The following is a 21,152-nucleotide window of genomic DNA, read 5'->3' on the forward strand; positions in this document are numbered from 1 at the left end:
CATCTGCTCTCCAACTAAAGCACACGTTAAAAACCATTCCCTATGTATTAAGACTCAACCTGTCCAAGTAAATTTGGCAATTCTGTGAACTGTGCAGTGAGTCTCCATTCTGAGGCGCATCTTCAAGCACACTTGAGAACAGAAGCTGAATAAATAACTGTGTATGGTATTCATGATCTTGCTAATTTGCACACAAAGCCTCTTCTATTTCTTGTCTAAAAACTGGGCATAATTAAAAGGCATATTCATCAGAATACCTGCTTGCAGGGGATAAGTCTCCTGGAATTCTACTAATTTCTACTCTGCACTTAACATCAATTTTTCTTTTGTAACACATAATTAATAATGAAAAAATGTTATTAAAACCATAGTACAGGATTCTGCTACACAGTGACAATGGTTTAAATCATCACTCACCCGCACGATCCATTATATTCAAATTTTCCTTGATTCAACTGCATTGCTAAATCTGTCAAGAGAGGAAAAAATTACTGTGCTTCCTTCTGAATAACGCAGACATGAACAATCTTTATTAGAAAAGGAAATAAGACTGTTTTGTCCAGAATAATCAGTTTAAATAAAAATTAGATACAGTGTATATAAAACACACATCCAAGAAACAAAAGGAAGCAATAGGAAAACTTCAGATTTCTTCACAGGAGTAACAGCTTAATCAGCCAAGCTGAAGTCTACGCTGTGCTTAGGAAACAGTCTCTTCCTGAATTCAGAAATACCTGGTAGCAGAGAAGCATCAGATTGTGACCTAGGATGGGATTTCCATCATCTATCTTTTGGTATTTACAGTGTAGAAGTCTCCATTTCTGCTAGAGATCTAGAATCACTCTGAATAACAGAGGGATGCAGGCTTTAACTAAGTGCCTAACTAAGGCAGATGTATAAGTTATACTCCGATACTGTCTGTAACCTATGCCTTAAAGAAAGTGAGATGAGCATCACGCTGGTTTACTATGGGTTTAATTGAATAAAATACCACAAAAAGAAACCATAAAGATCACAGCAGCATTGCTTAGTTTCAACACTTAAAGCATCTTGAGTTTTATTCAATGCAGTCAATGTTATTACAGCACTTGCATATACACATCGTAAACATGTAATTACCCCCCTCTCCCAAACTTTGTAAGAAATAAAACATTTTCCTGCAGGTTTCCAGCGACACTAGAATAAAATATCCTTCTTTAGTGATAACACAGGTATTCTCTTGCCCAACAGACTCTGCCTTCAAAAGGGAACAAAATCTTTTCTGTACATTCTCCATTACACAAAATATGAGATTCTGATATGCTTGTATCAGTTATTTGCTTTAGAGGGCAGCCTTAACTTCTACTTCCTTAATTAGTCTTCACCCTGACAGCACGGCTGGACCATAGAAGACTAATACAGGAAAGCTGCTCACTTCATACAATTACCATTCTTATTTTGCAATATAATGGGTTTGAGAATGATATGCAGGGGGCAGAGGCAGCCTTGGGAGCAGAATAATGCTTGCATATCTGCTCTGACCTCTGTATCGTGTCCAGTGGAAAGCCTTACAAACAGTGTATTCCTGTACAGCTTCTTCCTGCTTCCTCAGCTGGGTAAATCAGTACAAAGCTTTGCAGGATAGAACTCAGGATATGATCATTAGGAGTGTCTGCAGTACCAAAGACACTGTTTGGGGAAGGTGGATAGGGAAGCAAACACAAAAGCACCATCAGCTAGAAAAGAAAATGGAAAAACTGGCCTGTTACTTTTATGACTAAAGACATTCCCAGATTAATTAAAAAACAAGACAAAGCAAAACCCAACAAAACCTCCCTACTATTAGTTATACTCACATCTTCACCGAACAGGGACAATACATCTCCTCTCAGTTTGCCCTGTGGAGAGGCATTTACGTTCCCTGGCATTGCTCTCTCAGCTGGGATCTCAGACCCCATTCTCTGATGCTGAATACAACTCACAATTCACAATAACTGATCTAGAAATGCATTTGGCACATAATCCACATTACTTTTTACCATCTTAATTTGTACACTCCTTCATCCTGGGTAATGGTTGGACTTGATGATCTTAAAGGTCTTTTCCAACCTTGTTGATTCTATGATCTTTACTTTGCAAACACGCACCAAACTGTGCCAAAGCTGTGTTTTGTGAAAGAAGTGATTTCCATGTAACTGATACCCTTTATTAATAAAATATTGATGTGAGAAGTTACAGGACTTGTATTTTTCCATTAAAGTGGACTGAATTATCCTCCTATGTATGGCTTTTTTATTGCTCCTTGTCTTACGCTTCCGTAATTCCACCCCACTCTATTATTTAACCATATGCCTGTTTCCTCAAAAATGCCAGAAGCAAATCCATGGCATCTGTTTGACAGTTACTGCCCAAGCCATTCCTTAGGACTGAGGTTCACTGGTCATTGCTGCCTACCTGGGGTCTGATAGTTCAGTGAGACCATCTGGCAGCCAGCGTTCCAGAAAATTTGAGGCATGTAATTACTGGAATCCACTCGGCCTCCCTTTGGGTATATCCGACTCATTTGTCGCTTGTTATAACTGTACAATTCATCAAGGAAATTGAAATAAAAACATCATAGAAATGCATGTTCATATTCTGGTAACTTCAATATTTCTTACGTTAATCTTAGTGTTTCTTATCCTATGAGCTACTTTTCCTTTATAGACTTGGAATACTGCAAATCTAGAAAGGTACTTGGTTTATCTGTAGCATTAGTAGAGATGTGGTACGAGGAGGTGAAAGGATACTTCACGAACTCAATGGCATGGGTCTTCAAATATCCTAGTCCCACTGATTCATTGAAAGAGGACATATTATGATGAATATTACGTTCTAGAAAGAAAATACAAGACATTTTAAAACACTTCTGTAATGATGAATCAAAATCCAAGATCATGCACTATACGTAATAGCAGGATATAGTAATTTCTGGTCTGTTTGCCTGTTATCTGTCTCTCAGAATCAAATTATAATGAAATTTCATAGTATTTCTGACTTGATTTTTTCTTTCACTTCCTTGGGCAACCAACAAAACTTTCATTTGTGGTTTAGGACAAAATTGTTATTCAGAGCCTGTGTTGTGTGGTTAGATAAGGCAAACCAACATGATAAATGGTCTAGTGTGCAGGATGAAAGCAGCAGCTAACTGCTGACCACTGTGACAATCACGCTCACCTTTCTGTACAGAAAGATGAACTAGAAAAAGCAGTTTAGCTGGAAAGGCCTATATCATCAATCTCAACAGCTTCAGACTCTCCCAGTGATTTAGTGACTCCGTGTGGATGACCAATGGAATAACATGCTAACTTTACATTCAAAGACACAGAGATCTAAAAGTACAGCGGTGATGGTCACAAAGCTATAAAAGCCTTACGCCATTTCTAAGCTTAGGAAATGTAGAGATAAAAAAAAATACCTAGAATAAGCAAATACTTTTATTTCATTCAACCTTTTATGTTACCTTCTGCTACATCGAAACCTTGAAATTTTACAGGTTGAGCATAGTTGACCATTGTTGATAAATATGGATGTATATTGGTTGTGGCACCTACATATTTGTAAGATGCCATCCACGCTTGTTCATCTTCAACAGTTACTAAACCCTGAAAATACACATTAAAAAGAATATAATTACTATTTGGGTGTGTAAACACCATTGTTGGCATTTTCAAATGATACAGAATTATACCCGGATCTGCAGAAACTTAAAGAAAGGGCAAATTAATACAAGAAAAGTGGAACTTTCATGTCACAAATTAAGGTTTATCTTCTTACTGATATACACACCAAACATGCTCACTGTTAGACACATGCAAGAGGACTAATGATAGAAAAGCTCCTAAGCAGTGGGTAAGTATTACATGATGTTAGTAGGATAACTTTAGGATAAAAGATAAAGATTACAATAGAATGAGCAATAGTGGGAGAGAATGATCTTTCATTGTCAAATAAATTCCTAAGCATTGTGATTTAATATACATTTTCTGATAGCTGTGGTGGAGTGAAGCATACATGGTACTGAGTAGAACCTTCTCAACATCAAAACACAAATAGGTTCAATTGCTAATCTTTACTAACAAAAGCAGACCAAAATATAGGGATTACAACCTTCACTGGACAAAGAGATGTCACAAGACCAACAAGAGACACCACATGCTCATATTCTTAGCTGCTTAAACTGATAAAAGTCTGAATCCATCACTCCCATAAGGATGCACTATATTTATAATAGAACTTCAGAAGTTTTTCTACAAGTATCTCATTTGCTAGAAACCCACAATAGAGAGCACTTCTCCTGTGGATCTACCTGCCCAACTTTTTCCTTTCCCTAAACCAGAATGAAACACACTCTTTTCACTGAAACAAAGGAAAGAAAAAGAAAGGTCTCTTGTCAATCTGAGTGAACTCCACCAGGTTTACTGTTCATGGCATTTTTCCCACCAACAGTTTTGCTTGTTCTCCTACCAGTGAAGCAGTCACCAAAACATCAAACCTCCTGCAGGCTGGCAGGGAATGTCTGCAAGGAAGTACTAAGTTTTTATAGTAGAGCTTTTTACTTCTAGAGTGCAACTTGTGTTTGTCACAAAGTTCTCCTTCATTCTTGCATCAGCAAGCAGTCAATAACAAGAAGCACTTTGCAAAGCCCCTTCTCAGGGAAGAATAATGCATTTCACAGAACCTACACTACTGCAACTTGTTTACTCAGGAGATGGGAGAATAAAGGAATTGTGAAACTACCTGCCAGTATCATGGGCATGTACCTCTGCCTGTCATAGGGTACAGACACATTTCAAAGAATGAATACTATGTGAAGTGAAACAATTTGTGCCTTAACATAAGATGGTTACAGTCACAAGAAACTGCAGAGAATAGCTGGGTTATCAGAATGAGTCCAGGTACACACTTATATGTGTGTATATGCACTTTTATGTGCATTTTAGACTGAATTAAACTTCCATTGGCCCATGAAATGAAGCTGAAACCATATTTTAATGCAGATTTACCAGGGCTCAATCCAAGCTTTTCAGGAATCTACCTATCAAGGGGTCCACAGATCTGTTTCCTGAATATGCCAAATAGCACATCCCTTTATTAGTAGAATGCAGGCATTTTTTGTTACTCCATCAATAATTGTTAATAGAGTTTAGAAGAAATTCAGGGCAAATTTCTTCAAAGGAACTAGCCCTGTTCAGTGTCTTCATTTTTGGAAGGCCAGTAATTCAGGAAGAACTGACCACCCACCTTCTAAAAACCAGGCTCCTTCAATGTGCCTCTTGCTGACTGCTCAGAATTGATAATCAGATTTTACTATCTTAATCCATAAACGTCTAAGCAATGAATCACAGTGAAAAGGAAGTCAAAGGGGATTATCCAGGCATTAGTACCAAGGCAATAGTACCCTGCAGACCGTAGCTGCACGACTGCTTTAATGACACACTAGCTCTAAGACACTGCTCTAAGACAATCTACTCGTCATTGATTTTATCCTATTTCCTCAGAGACCCATAATTTTTAGAGTAAATGGGCTATACTCTTTGCAGTGTTCACAACTTTAAAACTGTGTATTAGAAAGGGGTAAGGATGGAATGTTTCCTAAAGCCTGCACAAAGGAATGGCTACAACAGCACATGACCCTTTTAAGGGCTAGAGAAAACAATGGGGAAAGTTGATATCTGTGCACTATTTAGACCTCCCTACCCCTCAAGAAAAGAAGCAGAACTCACTCAGAAAACAACACAGACTGAAACAAAGTGTGGTTAGAACAGGAGCAGCATTAATGAGAGAAGGAGGAGAGAGAAAGGAGGTGGGAAGAGTCTTACAGAAGGGATTCCTGGGAGAAGATAAATGCAGAAGTCCCAAGGGAAAGCGAAAGGAAGAAAAAGGGAAAGGAAAACAAAGTGCAGTCAGGGTAAGGAAAGAGGGAGAAAAAAGTAGGAGGGATGATGCACCTCAATGCCATTCAAAGAACTGCTGTTTCCCAGTTCATGACACCTGCAACTGAGATCAGACACTTCTCAGCAGGCAAAAATCATGCACTCCTGACGGTCCCCAAATATTCTGACAGCCCTGACCTCAGTATAAAAGTACAGCAGAAGAAACCTTAGATTACAGCTCTTGAGGTGCAGTGAAACTGAGCATTGTTAATCCACTAAGAATGCATGGTAAGTATGTATATTATATATGAAGCAATAAAAATAAACTACATAACATCCTATGTGTCACCTTTTTATTGTTTTCTTGCTCAGAATCTTCAATAGCCTAAGGGAAAAAAATATATATACATTATCCAAAGACAAAGCATAGGAAACACTCACAGTAAGGGAAAAAATATCCTCAAAAGGTTAGTGCATTTGGCAAAAAGTACACCCTTTTCCACCTTCCTGCATGGCTCCTCTGTCCCATACACTTGCAAAAATATTCACTCTCTTTCAAATTTGGGTACACAAGATATAAAATTCAATAACTGATCAACAATGAGAATAGAAATGGGCCAGACAGTTAAGCTCAAACTAATGCCATCACTAGATGGGAACAGAAAGTTTCAGAGAAGAATGAAAGAACACTACACACAGACAAGACAAAGTCATCTTTTGTGGATATGCAAACTGCCCAGGCTCTGAAAACTTAAGGGTTAAGACTGTGCAAACCGTGCTTTAAACATCCACATTTGGAAAAGGCCTATCTCAAGACGTTACTTGCAATGGGACAGTCTGCTGTCTGTCTTCAATTACAAGCTACCAGTACTGAGAATCTTGAAGCAGATAAATGTTGACCTGGCACTGAATGTACATTCCTAAAGAATAAAGATTGAGTCACTGATCAGCAAAGAAGCAGAGAAGTTACCCAAGGGCATATGCTGAGGATGAGTGACTAATCTGAAAAAACAAACAAACAGACTCCAAAACACTCAGGTAGTTAAGGACCAGCTGACTTAGTAAGTGAAGCCAGCCCTAGAGCAATGAAGTTAAATGGTACTTCAGTGGCAAGATTCATAGAAGTCCTAAAGAAGCAAAGATGATGTGAAGAGATACCAGGAAGGCAGGTCTGATGTCTTGGTGATGCTGCTAGAGACATACTATCAAGGGCAATTTGTGCTATGAAAGATTTTCTGTACCTGTACTTCTCTCTTGAGTAAGATCCAAAGCCAGCCAGGCAGAGAAGAAAAGGCCAAAATACTTGACTGATAGAGGAGCATGGTCTGATAAGGTACCATAGCGCTCACATGTGGGGTATTTTCTGTAGCAAGCAGTAATAATGCCTTCAGTGCCAGAGCAGGCTTAGTTTTGAATTCCAATATTCCAGTCAAGTAATATTCAAGTTACTGAGCACAGACTGATAAACTGTACTAAATCAGCTATGAGTGGAATAAAGAGAACTCTTACTCTACCTGCCAAATGGCTCTCCAGTATAGCCCCACTGCTATACCACCTCACTGGGGAATAACCACCCTATTTTGCCTTTATTGCTGTAGGTGGGAGAATTCTACCCTAAGAGTTAACAATAAAAAATGACCATGGGGATCCCTGTAACAAAGACACAGGATGCAAAAAAAAACCACTGTTGAGCGAGGAAGCTGACAGTCTACCTCATATTAGGGCTCTGCACCTGAGATGCAAAGTAAAACACCAGAGGCAGGAAACTGCTTGCTGCCTTTAATGAGTATTTTGGATCAAAATCTCCACTTGTAATTGTTTCCCTCCACACTGATCGTTTTCTCAATGAGTACTCTACCTGAACAAGCAGCCTACAAAACTGAACCTAAAGGTTAGGAATCTGAAGATCTCGGGTTTGACTCTTCTGACACGTGCTGTTAACGCTTCCACAAAACAGAGTGCCTTTTACACCCACCTCCATGGAAAATTTCCAAAGAAATACATGTAAGAAGCAATCCCACCTTTTTGACACTGATGGCAACAGCTTCTTTTTGACCATAATCATCTACAGTAAGGTCACTTCCAAATTTGTACTCTGGATGAGCTTCTTCCTCCTGGTCAGCTGCACAGGAAAGAAAAACGATCAGTGCAAGAAAACCCACAGCAACTACTAGTTTTATGTGAGATATGAAACAAATGGCAGCTGAATACACAGGTTTGGGTTTGGCATTTCTTTAAGACAGAAATAATATCCAGGTTATTAGATTTTTAAGGATTAGTAATAAATTACAGCTAAGGCCTGAGATTCTTGCAGCTTTGACATGGTTAGCAAGAGAAATTTGATCTTTGAAGGAATCAGTAATTTGGTTAGGAAAAGTGTAAAAAAGCCCCAACCCAATAGGTCTGGGGAAATAACAAGAAATGAAGATAAGGTTCTTTATTTAAAGATGTAAAAAGTTGCTAGTGACCAGGCTCCTCATGCACTGTCAGCCTCCTTATGTCCTCCCACTATAGGGAATAATTTTCACCTTAAAAAGGTGATTTTCCATTGGAACCTAGAGCACTCTAAGAAGTGAAACAGGTCTCTTACAAACTCTAAGCCACTAACCACATTATTCATGTGGATTTAAATAATAATTTTACAAAACACTTATTTGGGTCTCTAGGTAGTCTAGCACATAATTAATAACCCAGCACAATAAGAACACTATTAGAAATAAGCATTCCAGTGAAAATCAGCCTGCAAATGACAGAATCACCCCTGTGCTCTTTGATCACCTGAGGAAAGATACTGAGAAGCCTCTCCAAAAAACTGATGTACTTTAGTCCTTTTTAGCATTGAAAAGACAGATGCCAAGAGCTGCATCACAAAGAATACCTTTCACAAGGGCCTCTACTGACAGCAACAGCAGTAGCTTTATGCTAGTTAAAACAGATAAAAATCAACCAAGGAGAGGACCAAGGGATAGGCTAAAGCTGGGATATTCAGTATGACATGTGTCACCTTGGTCCAGCCACTTGCCAATGCATGATTTGCCTCTTCTGAAGGTGAACATTTAAAACAGACAAGGTGAATCACACCCTAGATATGCCTATGTTTCCCTGTTGGCCATAAACACATTCCACGTCACTGGCTCACAGTTAGATGTTTATACCGAAGATATCAAGTTTGGCATCCCTCATTTTATCCTTATAAAGTATAATGCAATATTCCAATCTGATGTTGACACAAGTATTAAAAATAGCGACAAAAACTGTTTTCAAAGCAAAGATCACAGCCTCCCAGTCTCACACACACAGTGACTTGGTTGCTGCTCCAATATGACTTCTGAGCAGTAAGTGGAAGTTACAATTACCACCAGTATCACCAGCTGAGCTCATGCTCCTACAACAGCCTGCCACAGAGCCTGCAGCTGCTGTATGTACCTGAGATGAGATGGTAAGGCTGAAGGTCCGTATAAATGGTCCTGCATTGAGTCCAGACTTACTGCTACTGCCACAGGCCATGGGCATGTGGGTAACATGCATACTAGCTGCTCATGCTAGCCTACTGATTAACCACAGGCAATGCATGAGAACCCTTCTCTATGAAATTCTCACCACTTTCTATTTCTTCTTCATTATCATCCTCTAGGATATTTACAGGAGCAGCAGTTTCCCCAGCCTCCATCATCTTTTTCAGAGCATCAAGCTGTTCTGTTAATAAGCAAAATAAAAACACATTATTCATTACACGAACAGTTTGTAGCACACAGAAATACACAATCATAAATGATTCTCTGAGCTATTTTTCAATGGGTTGTCTAAGTTTTCAGTTAATATATTTTACAGAGTAGTAGCATCATCAGATATACACTCGTCTTAGAGCTGAAAAATGACAGTAAGGGCTGTACTCAATGCTTACTAAAGTTAAGAAAAATATTTCCATAGACTTCAAAGTCTTTGAAGCAAGCATATTACTTTCTCAAACAATAAATAGACAGCTATCTCTTCCCTGCTTAATCTATGTAATGGACGCTGCTTGGATTGTCAACTGTGTTCCCATGTGCATTTCAGTTAGTACGAACACAATCATGTATGACTGAAGTCAGTGGAAGGTCCGCATGATTATCTTTAAATGGAGAAGGACCAGGGTTCATCACTACAGCCACAGTGGAAGTTGATATAGCAACATTAGTCTTATTGAAAAAAGATAAACATCAGAACTGGCAGAACTGCAAGAAGAGCAATTGGAAATTCCTTTTCATTTTATGCCTATCCTGGAAAAACACAGCAATGCAAACATATCAGTGTAGGCAGAATTTACAAGAGATTCTATCTGCATCATATTTTAGCTCAACCAGCAATCTGATAAAGTCCCAGGATTACATTTCTAGGTCTATCTATTCCTATGCTAGATGCTGGTATCAAGGCCTAGACTCTGGCTCTCATACGAAACACAAAGGCAAACAGTGTCATTTATATATAATTCATATTCTTCCAACAGTGAAGTTCAAACAATTTGAAAACTTTAGTATCACACTCTATTTGTACCTATCTGGACTTCTGTTTGATTTAATACTTGACAAGCTTTACTTACTTTTTTCTACTTCAGGTTTCAGCCTTTTATTCTTTATGAGAATCTTTCTTTTGAGATCATTAGGAGAAGGTAAGGCTTTACCTGGATCAAGCTGTAAAATAATTTAAAGACAAGGCTTAATAACAGCTATTTGGCCTTTCTGTATCCCTGTTTGGGATTTTGATGTTAGGACAGCAATGGTAAGGGGCAGTGAACAAGCAAGTGCCTCCTCAGGCACAACCCTGGTAGGTAGAGTGACCGCAACTATATTATCTCCTCTGCTTCTTCCCTATCCCATGGGAAAGCTGTGCTCAGGTAAACGTTGCTGGTTGAAGTCAGCACACTGGGCCTATGTCATCCTCAGCTGCACTGGTCAACATGTCTCCACCTCTCTCCTGCTTAGCAGTGGTCATGGATGTGACCTTCATGCAACTCTTCATCAGAGGACTTCCTACGTTCCCTCTCTCCTCCGGTTCACACACAACCCACGTCATAGTTTAGCCCATTATCATTTGATCTCTAAATAAGTCACCTTTTATGGTCCCTTCAAGCTGCAATAATGCAAGTGAGGCAGCTTGCACATTCTTACAGAATAGAAATGGGCTGGCCCTGGTGAATGGAAAACTACCCAGTCCTTAGCTAGGTAATGAGGACTATTTAGGGCTACAGGGTCACATCTTTGGTATTTGTGAAAGGCAAAAGGCAAGTTTCACATACACAAGGAAGTACTACTGAAAGTATTACTGTTCCAGTTTGGGGAGGAGAAATTACTGAGAAAAAAGAAAAAGTAAAATCCTCTGATTTAAGCCCCATCATAGAATTGAGGCTAAGAAACAGAGATATAGGTACGGTAATTAGCACCCTCTCCACTTCAGGCTTGCTAACATTGTTATGCAGGGAGTTGCTACTATAATGGACTGTGGTTTCCAGTAAACCTTAAGTGATACAGAAGAAGATGCTTCCAGGGCTAGAAGAAAATCTAGTAGAATTATTTAGATATCTTCCTTAAATCCAACTCCGAGCTATGCAGAAGCAGCATTCTAGATGCAGAAACAAAAGAACAAAGCACTAAGGCCTGAAACCAAATGAAAGCAGCAGAAGTGACAAATAACAACCCAGGGAAAAAAACCCAGACGAACCCAACCCCACAAGAATGGGTGCAAACCTCCCTGCAAGAGGGCAATGATTACCCACAATCACCAGGTTGGCTCAGTCGTGGGAGCTTCAGCATGTTAGATGAACAGAAAACACAACTGTTCCTGAGAGCACTTGGTTGGAATTCCACTAGATGTCAGTGCCGCAGAGCTCATTTACCCTCAGGCTCCCAGGATGCTAGTCTGTATCCCCAGGCAAGGCATAACTGAATGCCCACTTGGACAAATATTAGCTCTTACTTGAAACCATATGGGCTTCAGCCACTTAAGTCTGCCTCCTCAGTCGACTACTCAAGGTACCAAACCCCAGCCACTCATAAAATACATGTTTCAAGCTCCTCTCTGCAGTATTTGCTTTGTGAGCAGCTGGGGACTGAATTCACCCATGAGGAGGAATGGATGCAAAAAGCAGAAGGCTCAGTAGTGCTCCACAGCACAGGCAGCTGAGGCTAAATGCTGGGCCCTGCTGTAGCTGCATAGTAGCCTTTGGCCATCTCTATTTTAGGTTTCCCTGAAAGCTGCTGGGAGCTGTCATTCATGAGGAATGTGGCAAGTTGCTACATACATTACAGGGAACATTACAGATTTAGTTCTCTGCGATGGATTTTTCAGGGCAACAACCTGATATCCATGAAGCCTTATGCACATCTGTCCCTGCAACATGCAAGGAAAGCACAGCTCTGGAGATGATAATGCCATGTTCACATGGATAGGAGCTGAAAGATAAGGTAGAGTCCTCTTTGCCGTGGTCCTGCACAGCAGTACAGAGCATCTGCAAGTTTTGGGTGGCTGCTGGCAGACAGTGAGCACCCTGTTCAGGAGGAATAGCTGCAAGCTCTGGGTAACAAGCTATTAGAGTCTCAAATATTGTGTTTGTGAAGGAGTCTCCTGCCATGCAGGAGAGTGAAGTGCATGCAGATTACAGAGCACTTGACAGTCCAAATGAGACTGCAGGGAACTCTGTGTGCTTGATTTAATTCTTAATGCAGTAGTGGGGCCCACCCAGACCGCAGGACCTGATCCGGAGCATGAAGCATGCAAAGTGCAGCTGAAAGAAGAGGTTTCCATGCAATTCATAATTAATTGGGTTTTCAACAGTGAGTACCACTTTCAAACTTATGTACGACCTGCAAATACAATGTATGTGTTGTATTTTATGTATGGGCTGATACTACATCACACATCAAGGGGATGGATTTCCCCAAGCTGCTTGCCAGAGCCCTGTACAGAAGAGATTAAATAAACCAGATGAGGAAAAGTCTGTACCAAAAAGTACAAACACCCAAAATCACTAGTCATTTTTGAAAGCTTAGGACTGGCAGTGAACAGCACTATAGGTGATATGATCCCAGTTTATCATCTCTTAAATACCGCTAATATAAAAAAAGTCTGGCAAAATATAACATACTGGATGTGTTTCTAGAGGCTGCTTCAACAGGAGATCTCCAAAAAGATCTTCACAGTATTTTGACATCTTGTACTGTTGATATTTGCTGGAAAAGATGATGATGGTTAATCTCTAAATGTAAAAAAAGAAACCACTATTACTCAGCAAAATATAATAATACAAAGTAATGCAGACATCCCAAATTATACAGTGCCCACTTTCGACTGAGAAGTATTACGTTCATTATACTGCCAATAAAAGTCTATTATCTGACACAGATGAATTTAATAAGACCAAAAAAGTAGATTAACTGAATCCCACACAGCTAATGGAACAGCCAAATATATATTTCACAGCTTTACCACAGATAAAAATATTGCCATTATTACACTAAGGATTGACTAGCATATTAAAGTACAGTCTCTTCAGAATACCTGCATATCCTTACAGTTTTCAAGTACACTCATATCAGCATTTTTGATCTCTGTCATGTTTCTTATACATTGCACTATAAAAAATAAAGATATAAAGGGCACTATTTACCTGCAGTGATTTTCAAATGAAAGAATGACAGGATACTCTGATGTAACAAATGCTGTTTCCTTAATGGCTTGAATTACATCCTATGAAATGCAATAATAGGATTCAAATTAGAACAGATCAAATTACAATCATAATGAAGAGACTTTTTTGTTCTCCACCCGACCCTGAGAAACTGAGAGCTGAGTCTCAAATGTGACAAGTGAAGCCAGAACTAGAACAAACCGTGTGCCCATTCTTCTCTGTTCCCTCCTGCAACAACCTGAGCTCAGCACTCAACTGGTGCTCACTGCACCTGCAGCAGTGATGGCAGCTTCACCCAGAACCCATCAATACTACCCCTGCATCTGCTGCCATCTTCTCTTGCCAGGGAGAATTTTAACTTCCAGAAGAACTCCTGCATCTTCAGGCTTTTTCCACAGCTTGAGAAACTTCTCAGACAATGGAGAAGATATTTATTCTGTGGTACAAAGAGCCACAAGGTGTGCAAATGTGGGGCAAAAGAAGCAATTCTGCTTCCTGCAGTTTCTGTGGAGAGGCAGATGTAACACGGGGTGCATGATGTGAGTCAGAAATGAGCCCTAAAATCTGGGTACAAGAACCTGTGCCTATGCAATGTGTCAAATTCATAAGTAGGGAGCAGCATCTGTGTGCTGAGAAGGGGAGGGTGCCCTGCATGGATTCTTGTCTGGGGTTTCTACAGGGCTTACTGTCATGTGCAGAGGTCAGGCATTTACCTTGAAAAGAATATCTGTGCACATTGCTTTTCCATGTGTTATTATTGGTTCTTGGTCTTCACCTTTGCCATCCCAACAGTCCAGCTCGACACATCTGAAGACCCAAGAAAAATTATGTCAGCCTCCTTAGTGTTTCAGTACAGGAGACCTACTCGGGACATGTTCAGAGCAGTGATGTTCAGAGCAGAAAAGTTACAAAGCAGTTTTGGGAATGACACAATTCCTTTTAAGCTGCACATGTGTAATTTCAGACTGCTTTCATAACTTTGGGTATGCTACCTTAAATACAGTATGCATGGGTTTACACCTGAACAATGATGTTTTTAGCACTGTAACACTCTTCTAGTTTATTCTCTTACTCAGTTAACTGCAACACATTCTGGTATGTCATGAAATGAAGCAGGAAATCATAAACTGATTCTCATTGACAGATAAACTTAATTACAAAGCAGAAGAGCTTCTGAAATTCTTCAGCTGTCTTGTGAGATCAAACTTCTTACTCAAAACCTCTCTCTTAACATCAAATTCTACATTCTAATGCCTTTCAATAGTTTTTGTGAGCAAAACAGTGCCTGACATATACATATTTTCATTTACCATACTAATACATTCATACACGCAATTATGCAATGGATCACCACCCAGGTATATTACATAGGTTTCAGGTAGTAGATTCACAAATATCAAAGGCTGTTATCTCCTGCTTCCAACCTGCATCCAGCCAAAAGCACTTGTCTGTACATCTCCACCGAAGACTTGCCACCAAACTGCCTGCCTGTTAAATATGTATTGTGAGAGGAACTGATGAAATAATGAGCCAAAGGATGGTCCATTTCTTGATATAATTCCAAACGGTCTAGGAAAACTGGGGCATTTTCATCTGACATCAAGTATCTGCAAAATCCATCACTTGATATGACACCTACAAGGAAGAAGAATGCACGGCAAGTTACGATAGAAATCAATAGTGGGCAGGAATCAAACCATCTCACAGAACAGGATTTACATAGGTTTCTGCTAGCACAAAAGCTGTATTGACGTAGGTTTCTGCAAGCAAACAGAAGCTCTCCCGTTCCAAGCTGACCAGCAACTGCATCCCTGGTGCAAAATCTGCCACTGTGTTCCCAGATAAAAGTATCACATGCCCACCTATCTCAATATCCTATGTCCAGCACCATCATTAGCAGACCTAAGACATCAAAAGGATGTGAAGAAGGCAAGTAAGTAGTGACATCTCAGAATACTCCCAGCAATTTTGGGTTTTGGGACTTTGTGAGCCAGAAACTGTGAGCTTGCATGTACCAGGCTTCTATGCTACTTTTCTCCCTTCTTCTATCTTTAGTCCCGCCCTGCCTGCGCTACATTGCTGCTAATCAGCTTGCAGCATGTGCAGAGGCATGTTCTCCACCAATAAAAACAAGTGAAGGCATAGTTTAGAACATCTGCAAATGTTCATTTCCAAAGCAATAGGAAGATCTAAGCCACCTTCAAGTTCAGTGTTCAAAATACAGGTTTATTCCTTTATAATGAAAAGCAAGTCGCTTCCCACAGTGAACATGGGACATGCAGTAACTCAGAGAACAGAACACCTTTCTCTTATGTCTCTGATTTTATATGCTTCAACAAAGTATAAAAGGTAAATAAAGTAATAAATGTTAATGACAATAAAGTAAGAATAATCTGTAATATCAGTTTTAAAGTGGCCAAGAGACTGAAGAATGATCCAGGGTAGGGAAGAAGGGGTTACTCACAAAAAGTCACTGCAGTGAGCGGTTATCTGGCACTAATTTGGAGGTTGCTTTCCCTAAAGTCATGGATGAACACTCAGGTATTGTTAAGGCACAGGCTGCAGCAGCCCTGGCTTTATTCTGTTTAAGACTTCTTTTCTCTGACATGGAGAACTGCAGTAATCCTGCTTTTCATTCTGCTCCTAACTTCCTGAGAAAATCCTCTACTGGAGCTTAAATTTTCTCTGCTTGGTGTCAGCCAGAGGTGAACTGTTCTGGAACGTCTTATTCCAATCCTCTCAGCTGACTCTCAGTTTTGGAAGAAGGGGGAAAAAAGGGAGGCAAAATGGCATTTTTAGCTGTAGGAATGTTCTTATTTCGTTGATCACTGAGAACTTCAATGCAGAGCACAAAATACCTTGGATCATTTGTACTTTTAGTCCATTATCTAGTGGGAAAAAGTCACAAAAACCAGCTGAGACTTCAGCAACTTAACAGAACTCAACAGCCCACCCTTTTTAAATTGACATGCATTGGCTAGGTGGAAGAATTTGCTTTTGTAGTGTTCCAGAGCAAAGAGGAGCTGCTATTTCAGCAGAATGGATAAGAACTGGGAGCCAAGTTCAACCACTGACATCTCCAACAGCCATAGCAGCTCAGGCACAAACACTCCAAGAATGGCTTGCAAACACTTCCTGCAAGCTTTTTGCTCAACTCATTCTTCAGTGCACTCACATAAAATACTCTGTTCTAATGCCCTCAAGCTTGGTACAGATTATATTATAAGGTTGATGCACATTCAATGGTGCCCATGGTAATTGTAATTTATTTTTTATCTTTACACAGTATCTGTACAGCTTTGCAGCCTCTCTGAGACTTTGGCCATAGCCACATGCATATTGCCTTGTTGCTAGAAGGAGTTTGCACGCTGTTCCCTATTGACATAACCCTTAGCCCCTCCTGTTTCATATGAGGATGGCTGGCTGTAGCCACAGTGCAACCTGGATCAGGGAAATATTCCCATAAAAAGTCACTAACTTTGAGGGGGGGATACTTCTCTGCAGGTCAGTTTCCTGATCTAGTTCACTGGCAGCCACACAAGTGCTTACCCCTGACCACAAGGACTGTAAGCTCCCTTTAAAATGTTTAGATGCTTCAGAATGAATTCCCCAAGTGCCTAAACCCAGTGAATACTGAATTCCTTGCCCCATTTACCTTTACTCTTCAAGTCTTCATCTGGCTCATACGTCTCAATTATCTGCATGGCTCTTTTTGTGTCATAAAAGGGGAATAAAATTTCATTGAGCCGAGGATCTCGTTGATGCTAAGGTTAGAAAACAACGGAATTCAGCAAAACAATATAGTGCACGGCTATCATCCAAGAGCATTTCATTACTGCAGATGACAAAGAAAGAAGTGGACATTTAAAAAGAAAAAAAAAAAGAAATAAAAAAAAAGGGAAAAGCCCTAAAACTCACAGACTATTCAACAGTAGCTTCGGCTTTAGACAGAAAATGAACCTTAGCTTTCATAGGAAACCTAAGAAGTTTAAGGATAAATATATTTCCAAAGAACAATCCAGTGCAATCATATACTGGTCTTACTCTTGCTTGTTCATGCAAATAGTGACTGCACGTGGTATACGTGCCAATGAGATGTTGAAAATAAACGGCTAAATGACTCCTCTTTGCCAATTCTCCCTCTTCCTAATCTGTTGTGTAAGGCCATGTGAACTGACAGACTTGACTGATGGCACTGTAATCACCTTGGCAAGAATGCTTGTCTACAGCAGCATCTACAGCTAAAGTAGAAATCAGAAGTAAATTAAAGCTATCCTGTAAATACAGAATTGGAAACCTGAGTTTAGAAATATGCAACTACAGATGACTGTTTGTGAATCTGGAAACACACTGTGTTATTAACTACTCAAAACCCAGCGTAGGTTCCTAAACTTAGTATGTACCGCTTAAAAGAGCTTCAAAGGATCACCTCTTCAATTCATTAGCAGTTTCAATATTAGGATTTCATAACATATGTAATATTTAGATACAGTTTAGCAGGGATTTCTAATACACTACTAAACCTCAGAGGTTTTAAGCTTTCACTGACAGTGTGCTGTGTAACTTTTGGTTTTCTCCATGCTGGGTTAGAGCTGCACACTGTGTGCCTGATTCTCCGTTAAAAGAAAACTAAAAATGGAATTGAACAGAGGAGTGGCGTGGAAAAGCAGATGCAATAAAATAACAGAAATAAATATGACTGTGAAAACACTCTTTTCCCCCAGTAGGTGCACAGTTTTCAAGCTTTAGTTTAAGCAGAATTCAGAAATGTAACAAGCCAACCCCATATTGGTGATCAGTAATTTGGAGTGGACAGGATGGTGTCGGTATGGCTTGGCACAGCACTATCAGCATTTGCTGTAATTCCTCATGTGTAATCTTTTGGACATTTTTTCCATAAAAAAAAGCAATACCCAATCAAAAATTAGCACTTGATCTCTTTTCTTACAATCAATACACTGGTGCCTGATTAATTCCAAGAAATTACAACCAATGCCAATTTATTCATGCATTTAAGGAGGGATCTTTCGAGTAATGCTACTGACAGTGTACAGCATCTAAAATACAGCAGTTTCATTCACTACAGATCATCTGTCTAGATATCTAAGTAAAACTCAGATGAAATATGATAGCAGATGAATGCAGGACATCACTTGCTAAGCAGCACACAACAGCGACACAACACTGGCATGCAACAGTACAGTCTATTGTGACAAAAGACAAGCTTTATACCATTAGTGACAATACACCACTTCAAAAAACTGTAAGAAATAGTAGGGAAGGTTCTTAAGAAAAGTACTCTTCCCCACTCACTTTCTTCTACAGTTAGTCATAAGCAAACAGAAGAAAATAAATGGGATAAAGCAAAAATTCTCCTCTTAAGAGCCCCCGAGTTATCAAAGGAGCCAAGAGCAAAATATTCTTCTTGTAGCAACAATCATTGCTCATGATCAGTTTTCCATTTGAACAAAAGCAGGTCTTGCCATTTATTTAGTTTAAAAAATAAAGCAAAATTGATAACTGATGAAGTTCAAAAAAAGGAAGAATGCCTACTAGTGTGTCTTGGGGAAATGTTCTACACTACTGAGCTTGTTGGCACAGGAAAGTTGCAACACAAAAGCTGACCAAAACTAAAAACATAAAGTTTCATCTAGAAAGACAACATACCCCGGGACTAATCATGTGTGTCCAACAGTTTGCATTTCATAGAATCATAGAATTGTTCGGGTTGGAAAAGGTCTTAAGATAAGCCAGTTCCAACCCCCCTGCCATAGGCAGGGACACCTCACACTAGACCATGCCGCCCAAGGCTCTGTCCAACCTGCCTGGCCTTGAACACTGCCAGGGATGGGGCATCTACCACTTCTTTGGGCAGCCTGTTCCACTGCCTCCCCACCCTCACAGTAAAGAACTTCTTCCTTATATCTAACCTGAACTTCCGCTGTTCCAAGTTTAAACCCATCACCCCTTGTCCTATGAACCCCTGTCCCTGATGAAGAGATCCTCTCCAGCATCCTGGTAGGCTCCTTCAGGTATTAGAAAGCTGCTATTTACCATATTAACCAGGGCATCTGTACAGTAGACATTCTTAACTATATGAGGGTGAACCATCTAAAAGCATGGGGAGAAGGAATGCCTGCATGGTTCTGCAAAGAGAGAAAAAACCATTTAGCCTCTCCAAATTGGCCTCCAGACTCCTCTTTGAGCAGATACAAAGTGAGATACACAGTAGTTGTTTACATGCTGGAAACAACTGTGCCCCTTGAATTCATCCTAAGCAGTGGTAAGAAAGGTGTCCTTTTGTGGATATGAGTAACAGAGGGAGATAGAAAGAGGAAGCGAGTGAGAAAGAGGAAGGAAGAGCAAGAAAGTGGGAAAGAGTTGGATAGAAAGGGATCCCTTCATACCTTCTTCCTAGCAGAAAGGATGAGTCCTGGTCAGTCTATCGAAATTCCATTTGACAGTTTGCAGGAACAAACTCAATAGCAGTGATTTCAGTTCTTTTTCTGCCTCATTTTCTGTTTTCAAAATTTGACTTTAAAAAACCATGACCCAGACAAAATATCTTGTGCTTGACGATAATTCAATTTTGAAAAACTGCCCAAAAGTTTTAATACTGATACACCATTAAATCAGCTGTCAGGCAGCAGCATTTAAAAGTCAGATAGAGACAGCAGTTTGGAAAACCTCCAGGAAAGCTGCTCACCCTCCACTCAAACCCAGTAACGTATCCTTATGCTCCCTTAGAAACCCGTAACACTTAGAGCTTCTGCAGCATGCCTCAGAGGTTACTGAATTCAAGTTTATTTAGGTTAAAGACTCTGCCAAGTAACTCCCCTCTCCTATATAATGATAATCATCTTTTTATATTTTCCAGCATTAAACACCACTGCTAATTGCAGTGTTGGCCAGCTGTCAAGGGGACAGAAATGATCACTTCAGAAGGGAGATTCTGGGTCATTTAGTGCCTTTCAAAACATGACCAAAACTTTAAACTCTATTTGGAGACCAAAAGACTTCCAGCACAGAGCCAAAGGCATTAGTTTCGGTCATCAGAACGAACATCCTACCCTGTAAAGCCACTTCACTAATTTTTCCCAGCTCTGGTCACCAACTAAAGGTTCAACTATAACATTTCTAATTGCAAGATGTGTGGTATTGATAACAGTGTAGCCAACAAGGTGCAGCTTTCTCAAATATTGCCCATGAAATAAGACTTCTAGTTCTGTAAAAAGAACTGCTCAACCAATACAAACCTGAAAGCACGATGAAGTTTTAATTTTTTAACCAGTTACTGGAGGTAGCCAGGAAGCTCTTACAAGTGCTGGCAGCTCTTCTGAAGCAGTTTGGCTTTCAAAGAAGCATACTTTAACATAACAACAGAGATCAATTTAAAAATAATGATAAAATAGGAGTTTACTAAAAAATGTGGACTACCACTAAAAAAATAGTTAGAAGGTGGTATGGTTCAGTGTTGGGACAGGGTTGTGTCCTTCAAGCAATGAAGTGTATCTATCACTGCAAGTGAATTGGGGGTTAAGTTACTTTAAGGGAATAGTTAATTTAATAGAGTCATAGAATCATAGAATAGTTAG

The 21,152-nt window shown here is 39.8% G+C and overlaps 1 protein-coding gene across 4 annotated transcripts in view; it reads right to left on the bottom strand.

Annotated features, from left to right (window-relative positions):
• The window catches only part of PLCB4 (phospholipase C beta 4), a gene marked incomplete at its 5' end in the record, with an annotated part of 89,615 nt that overhangs the window by 44,356 nt on the left and 24,107 nt on the right, over nt 1-21,152 (bottom strand). For 2 of the 4 annotated variants that reach the window (XM_080616259.1, XM_080616257.1), the window contains 13 exons: nt 418-469; nt 2,434-2,558; nt 2,769-2,853; nt 3,482-3,623; nt 6,244-6,279; nt 7,916-8,016; nt 9,495-9,590; nt 10,474-10,564; nt 13,015-13,099; nt 13,537-13,616; nt 14,271-14,364; nt 14,982-15,192; nt 17,213-17,321. In XM_080616259.1, coding sequence (XP_080472385.1) covers nt 418-469; nt 2,434-2,558; nt 2,769-2,853; nt 3,482-3,623; nt 6,244-6,279; nt 7,916-8,016; nt 9,495-9,590; nt 10,474-10,564; nt 13,015-13,099; nt 13,537-13,616; nt 14,271-14,364; nt 14,982-15,192; nt 17,213-17,321 — 1,307 coding nt within the window. The remainder of the gene's footprint in view (nt 1-417; nt 470-2,433; nt 2,559-2,768; nt 2,854-3,481; nt 3,624-6,243; nt 6,280-7,915; nt 8,017-9,494; nt 9,591-10,473; nt 10,565-13,014; nt 13,100-13,536; nt 13,617-14,270; nt 14,365-14,981; nt 15,193-17,212; nt 17,322-21,152) is intronic. The other 2 variants (XM_080616260.1, XM_080616258.1) reach the window with 1 other exon arrangement.

This window comes from Psittacula echo (genome assembly GCF_963264785.1).
Source record: "Psittacula echo genome assembly, chromosome: 4".
Lineage (NCBI taxonomy): Eukaryota > Metazoa > Chordata > Aves > Psittaciformes > Psittacidae > Psittacula > Psittacula echo.